Below are 6,863 nucleotides of genomic sequence, written 5' to 3' on the forward strand. Positions count from 1 at the left end.
GTAGTATGAGAGATACGAGANGAGAGAGAGAGAGAGAGAGAAAACATGTTAGTTCTTATTAAATATCAAATAATAATTAACATTCAAAATTAACATTCAAAAATCGATCATATATAATAAATCTATTTATATCTGCAGATTTTCACAATTCGCACTTACGTTTATAGGAATTGGACGAAATGTTATCAGCACTAACGGAATTACGGGACATAGTTCTCGAGAGCGATATATCGCCGTTTGAAATGAATTACAGCGGCCTTATCAAGGCTCTGTTGAACTACCTCACTACCACAGATGCACCGGGTAACCGTTACGATCGTCTTCGTATGTTTTGGAAATTGTTTGCGGAGTCTACTGTAAGTAAAATCGATCTTTCTGCCCTTCTCCATTTCAAATGAATATATAAGTAATTCTTGTGATACAATTTATTCAGATGCAACAGAACAACGATATTATGGATCTTAATCCTGGGGCGTTTGGTGCTTTAGTAACGAAATTGAATAGCTGCGTTGCACAGCTAGAACAATTCCCGGTGAAAGTTCACGATTTACCTGCGGGTTCTGGCGCTGGCCGTGGCGGTACCAGTGCTCTGAAATTCTTCAATACGCATCAACTTAAGGTAACTAGCTAAAATATATAAAATTTAATTATCACGAGAAAAGACAAGACTCTATGCAAACGCCGAAATATACACGCAACATTTCATTGAATTGTGCAGTGTAATCTTCAACGGCATCCGGACTGTAATAATTTGAAGCAGTGGAAGGGCGGTACTGTAAAAATAGATCCGCTTGCATTAGTACAGGCCATTGAGCGTTATTTGATGGTACGTGGATATGGCAGAATACGGGACGCTGATTCGATGGTCAGTGATGACGACAATAGCGAGGATGACATTGATGATACTCTGGTATATACCTTTCCAATGGAGTATCTATCTTTAGATTAGAGAAAACCGATAAAATCGGTGCGAGCGATTACATTTGCCGCTTTTCTTTCCAGGCGGCAGTTGTGATAAGCCAAGGACCGCCGAAACATAAACTTCAGTTTTTAATTGGCGACATAGTCCTACCTTTTAACATGACGGTTTATCAAGCTGTCAGGCAATTTGGATGTTCCGGAGTGGATCACTCTGAGGCAGAGGCCGATAGTGAACCGCCACTTGGACACGATGCGGTATGGGTGCAAACCCATACGATATACTATAGGTATTTTCAAACATTCAGACATTTATTTCAGAAATTTTAAAGTACACTTAGAACTCATTTTGTAAAAACGCCGACACTTAACAATATTACTATTATTAAAAGTTACAGAACTAGTGCTGATATCATTTTTTAAAGAAACTTATAAGACCATCGACTTTTATACTGATCCGAAAAGAAATATTTTATCTTTTCTGAACGCAGACCTGTACCAGAAGAAGATGCCGCAACCTCTCCAAAATCAGGGTCGAGCTCACAGGGTAATAGCAGGAAGGGCAAGGGAAAAAGTACAAAGATTAGTTCAAAGAGAAAAGAAGATAGTCTTTGGCTAGAAGGCACGGTTCCTCTTCAACATTGTCCCCTCGCGCCATATCTATCTCCCACATTACCGCCCTCGGTAACTATCACGGACGCCTCTCTCGATGGGTTGTGTCTTTTGCGGCTCTTGCATGCTCTTAATCGCCATTGGGGCATATTGTTTCCTCATCTAAAAAGCATGAGCCTGCTATCACCTCAGGACTTTATCAATAATAAGATCGCCGCAAAAGCTAGCAGGCAACTGCAGGATCCACTGGTGATCATGACTGGAAACTTGCCATCTTGGTTACAACAGATAGCGTCTGTCTGGTCAGTAGAGCGAATAACTCGATCGTTGATTTAATTTTATTGATTTTATAATTCAAGAATTCATTTGCAATAATTAATTTTAATTTCCAGTCCTTTTCTCTTTCCATTTGAGACGAGGCAGCTTTTGTTGTATGCAACATCGTTTGATCGAGATAGAGCACTACAACGTCTCTTGGATTCCGCGCCAGAACTTTCAGGATCAGACAGTCAGGAGCGTGTTACGCCACGCTTAGAACGAAGAAAGAGAACTATCTCGAGAACGGACATTCTTAAGCAAGCGGAGCTAGTGATTCAAGATTTAGCCTCTAATAAGGCCTTACTTGAAGTGCAATACGTCAACGAGGTTAGTTGATTTTTATGTACATATCCTCCTTGAACTGTCAATCTTATTGCAAGTCTTTAACGTAGTATTTATATTACAGGTCGGTACTGGTCTCGGTCCAACTCTGGAATTCTACGCTCTAGTCTCTAAGGAACTGCAACGCGCTGATTTAGACTTGTGGCATGGCAGTTCGAATCCTACTGAAAACGGATATGTTAATTCCTCGCACGGGCTCTTCCCGACGCCAATCCCATGGAACACTAAAGTATCGCATCTAGCAAAATTGAAGACCAAGTTCAAATTCCTTGGGAAATTCATGGCGAAAGCAATATACGATTCCAGAATGGTAAAAATTAGCATATCTTATTCGTAAAATCTTTTCAAATCTCTCTTCGATTACGTTCTTAACATATTGAATTGTCTCTTTTAGTTGGATTTGCCATTTAGTTTAACCTTTTATCGTTGGTTATTGGGAGAGGAACATACTCTTACATTAGCCGACTTGACATACGTATGTCCCGATGTATATCGCACTCTTAGCAAGCTCCAAGAGGTCGTGAGGAAGAAAGAAGCTATGGAGAAGGATCAGACGCTACGACCGCACGAGAAAGCGCAATTAATTGAGGCTCTCGATTTAGACACATGCCCCATTTCCGAACTGGGTCTTGTGTTCGAATTACCGGGCTACGAAAATATCGAATTAAGGAAGGGCGGTAGCGAAATATCTGTTACTATTTACAATTTGGATCAATATATTAAGGTAAATGCATATCTCGTTTTCACTCACTCTTGATGTTCTCCTTCGCCGATGTCGTTTGAGAAATCACGATGATCATGCAATTTCATAAAATTTCAGTTAGTGGTACACTGGTTCTTATACGAAGGAGTATTCAGACAAATGGAGGCTTTCCGGGAAGGTTTCGAGTCGGTATTTCCTCCGTTGCAACTGAAACTATTCTTCCCAGAAGAACTGGAGGCGGTATTTTGCGGCCACGCACAAACCGGCGGACAATGGGACGTGAAAACTCTTGCCGAATGTTGTAGAACCGATCATGGTTATACACCGGACTCACGGGCCATTCGTTTTCTATTCGAGGTCATGTCCAAATACAACAGCGAGGAACAACGACAGTTCATTCAGTTTGTCACCGGTTCACCGCGTTTGCCCGTTGGAGGTAGATACTTTGTCATTCTCATTTTTCATTTGTGTTCTCATAAGCTAGAGAGATTAGCGGTAAAGTGCATGCTTATATTTTTCAGGTTTCAAAAGCTTAACCCCTCCGTTAACAATAGTGCGCAAAACCTTTGATCCGTCTATGAAGACAGACGATTTTCTACCATCAGTAATGACTTGCGTTAACTACCTAAAACTGCCTGATTATACCACTTTGGAAATAATGCGGGAAAAGTTGCGGATAGCCGCGCAAGAGGGTCAACACTCGTTCCATCTCTCCTAGAAATGGATGGAAAATCGGCACCTCATTTTCTCCTTTATTCTTACATTATTCAGACCGCGAATTATCCGAACTTCGTTTAAGATCTACGTGAAATTACGTATGTTGTCAGTGAGCAAATTCAACGTCGCGATGATTTTTATCCTTTACGTGAGTTCTTTTGAGGACTTTTTATTTCTTGAAACAAAAAATTCGTCGGAGCGACAGTTCTTTCTTTTGATGTTTATATCTTTGCAATTTGGATTGTGATATACTTTGATCAGAAAGAAAAGTGCAAAGCTGCATAATTAACCGAACCGTGCGAGTTTACGCTCTGCTACAAACCGAGTGGCTTGCAAGCGACCTCGTTTTAGGAAAAAGAAACTTATCTTCAGTATGTTACAATAAAAAAAAAGATTGTAAATATAGTTTAATATACACAAGTCGATATAAATACTTTATATAATAGTAACGAGAAAAATGATATTGCTATGGAAAATACTATACTAACTGAACATAAAATAGCCCGAGCGAGAAAGAAAGAAAGGAGGACGTTTACTAGATATAAGTAAATTTTATATCAGTGGTGCATTAAAAAGCATCGCCATACGTCGCCAATCCCCCGCGATCGCGGAAGACATGAGTATGAAAATTTACATGCTAAAATCAGCAATGAGACGCGCACGCCCGTGATGAAAGCGTGCGAGCGCGTGTCTTGTCGGAAACAACACTATTTCCGGATACAGACACATGTACACAATATCGTGTCTCTCGCTGCTATTCTCTATTTTGTAATCGATCTCTTCGTGTTCGTCGCTTTTAAGTTTCAACGATCGAGAACGCAATGCGTGAGTCACACGTTACGCCACACACTCTTACATTTAAGTTCAATCAGTGTGTAACGCTCATCAACATTTATTTGATATTCTAAGTAAATTAGCCCGATCGTTTACTTTATTTAGCAGTATAAGAGTCCGGAATCGCCAAGGAATCATCATCGTGACACGCGCGTGAATCGAAGGGAAATTCCGATATCCATTTACTTACAAACAAATCGTCGTAATTAAAGGGAAAAAAGAAAAAAAGAATTGTAAGAGAATTGTATGATACAAAATAGAATGGATATATAAAGTAAGTGAAGCTGGTGTATCAAATGGATAATACAAGGTACATTACTTTCTTATGTCATCGCAGAAACCGCGGAATCTATATAAGAAACTGTACGAGAGAGTGTGTGAGGCAAGTTAGTCTATACTTTTGTTCGATTCAAATTTTATGTACATCGCACACATGAGCGGGCGCTTTCTCCAATTTGTTGTATCCTCCAGAACTCGCGGATTTGAAAATCACATACCTTCATTAGCGGAAGTTGTAATTTATGTTGTCATTGTCACTATAAAATATTTTTTCTTCTTTTTTTGAGATATACTGTACTGCTGATGTCAGTGTACCTTACGTTACCACGATTATACGTTTATTAAGCGTGTGGACACATTTGCAATTTTTTAAAAATATTTTTCACTTTGTGTGAGGACGAAACGCGAATGATAGCGCAAGAAAATCAATACAGGCAAAGGAGATCAGAAAACTTGGATATATGCACTGTCGTAAAATGTGTAACCAGGATACGCGAAAAACCCATGTCATTAATATTATAAACAAAAGATATATTTATATCGATTCAGTAGTATATAAACGAATTTTACTTTATTCATATCGGAAGATTTGATTTTTTATTTTCTTTTTTTCTTCAAAACCTTCAATAAACGCGTAGATATAAATCGCCAAAGGAATGTACCTCTTAAACACATTGGATGAGACAAAAAAGCATTGGGAATTGAACAAGAGATATGTTATTTTCTAAGGAAATATTCAAAGTCCATTCTCGAATAACCGTAAAATAATATTTTTTATTTACTTTTATCTCTATTATCTTCTGGAAATAAAATCAATCAATAATTGCGAGTACATTAATATTCATGTTAAAAAGTTGGTTTATTTTTTTTTAAATCTTTTTCTATAACTTTTAACCATCCATTTCTTAATGTTACCAAGTATTATTTTTATTTATTTTTTTTTATACTGCGCATTGCATTGCTTATGTCTTATTTGCTTCCTTGTATGAAAACACCTAATTTTACAGCGATATTTACAAGAACATACTGCACCATGCCAGTATAAAACAAAATCCCCCAATTGGAGTTGTTGAACTGAATCGTCTGTTATTGGTAAATGCAGTATAATAACAACTTCCGCAGAATAGTATAATTCCAGAGAGCATGAAAGTCGCAGCCTACAACACAAGTGCATGTGAAATTATGCAAACTCTATACTTGGATACAATTATTGCGGATTAATGACGTTCTACTTACCAAGGCTGGGAACTTGCATAACGGTAATCCCAGCAAGGCCAAAGTGTGTATAAAATGATATCGATTTGCTGTTTCGAAGATTCGACGTTGTTCCTGTCCTATCTCATCTTTAGAATAATGTCCTACAGAGCAGAGCATTCGATTGAGTCGAATCTCGTGTTTAAAATAATACATGCCATTTTTTTTTGTAATTCACTTACGGTGCGATCCAAGGGCGCCAAGTATCACAGCTGTTGCACCGCTGAGAGCTGCAAGCCTCACATACGGACCGCTGGCAGCAGCTAATTTCCATAAAGGTACTGGTGCTGCCATTCTCACCTCAATTTTCTGCTTTCCGCCTAAATACTTTGTCGCCTGACAGACCATAATTGTTTCATATTATTTTTCATAAAAATTTAAATGTTAATATTTATATAAATATAAATTATGTTTTATATAAATAGTATTAAGTTCTCTTATGTTCATAACTAATCGTTTAGCAAATAAACAATTATTGCTGATAATTGTAGGCTGTTATTAAGTTTTTATCAATATTCTTTAATTATCTTTAAGTTTTCTTTAATTATCTTTAAGATACCAAATGGTAGAAGTACTATCGTTACTAATACTTGGCTAACTATTTTAAAATAAATGTTTACGCAAATGTTTGTTAAAAAAAACCGCACATGACATTGCAAACGTAAAAATATAAAAAAAATTCATTATTCAATGCGAGCATTGAAAAGACAAAAAATGGATTAATTACATAGTTAATTGCGTTATTATCTAGATATTACAACTACGATAAAAACGTGTCAATTTTTTATTGACATATATAATCTTCATCGCTTGTAAAAAAAACTAATAAGCTGTCAAGTGTGTATATATATATATATATATATATATATATATATATATATATATA

General features: G+C 37.2%; 2 protein-coding genes across 2 annotated transcripts in view; one reads left to right on the forward strand and one right to left on the reverse strand.

Annotated features, from left to right (window-relative positions):
* LOC105618233 (E3 ubiquitin-protein ligase TRIP12) overlaps positions 1–3,611 on the forward strand; it is a 13,650-nt gene extending 10,039 nt beyond the window's left edge. Inside the window, exons 15-24 of the mRNA XM_012199775.1 lie at positions 168–356; positions 434–619; positions 719–910; positions 1,003–1,208; positions 1,410–1,832; positions 1,923–2,175; positions 2,255–2,500; positions 2,585–2,914; positions 3,011–3,329; positions 3,415–3,611. Coding sequence (XP_012055165.1) covers positions 168–356; positions 434–619; positions 719–910; positions 1,003–1,208; positions 1,410–1,832; positions 1,923–2,175; positions 2,255–2,500; positions 2,585–2,914; positions 3,011–3,329; positions 3,415–3,611 — 2,541 coding nt within the window. The remainder of the gene's footprint in view (positions 1–167; positions 357–433; positions 620–718; positions 911–1,002; positions 1,209–1,409; positions 1,833–1,922; positions 2,176–2,254; positions 2,501–2,584; positions 2,915–3,010; positions 3,330–3,414) is intronic.
* Positions 3,612–5,472: 1,861 nt separating this feature from the next.
* Positions 5,473–6,863, reverse strand: part of LOC105618234 (transmembrane protein 256-like) — a 3,462-nt gene continuing 2,071 nt past the window's right edge. The window contains exons 2-4 of the mRNA XM_012199776.1: positions 6,160–6,313; positions 5,960–6,081; positions 5,473–5,880 (exon numbers count right to left, since the gene is read on the reverse strand). Coding sequence (XP_012055166.1) covers positions 5,737–5,880; positions 5,960–6,081; positions 6,160–6,313 — 420 coding nt within the window. The 3' untranslated portion in view covers positions 5,473–5,736. The remainder of the gene's footprint in view (positions 5,881–5,959; positions 6,082–6,159; positions 6,314–6,863) is intronic.

This window comes from Atta cephalotes (assembly GCF_000143395.1).
Source record: "Atta cephalotes unplaced genomic scaffold scaffold00016, whole genome shotgun sequence".
Classification (NCBI taxonomy): Eukaryota; Metazoa; Arthropoda; class Insecta; order Hymenoptera; family Formicidae; genus Atta; species Atta cephalotes.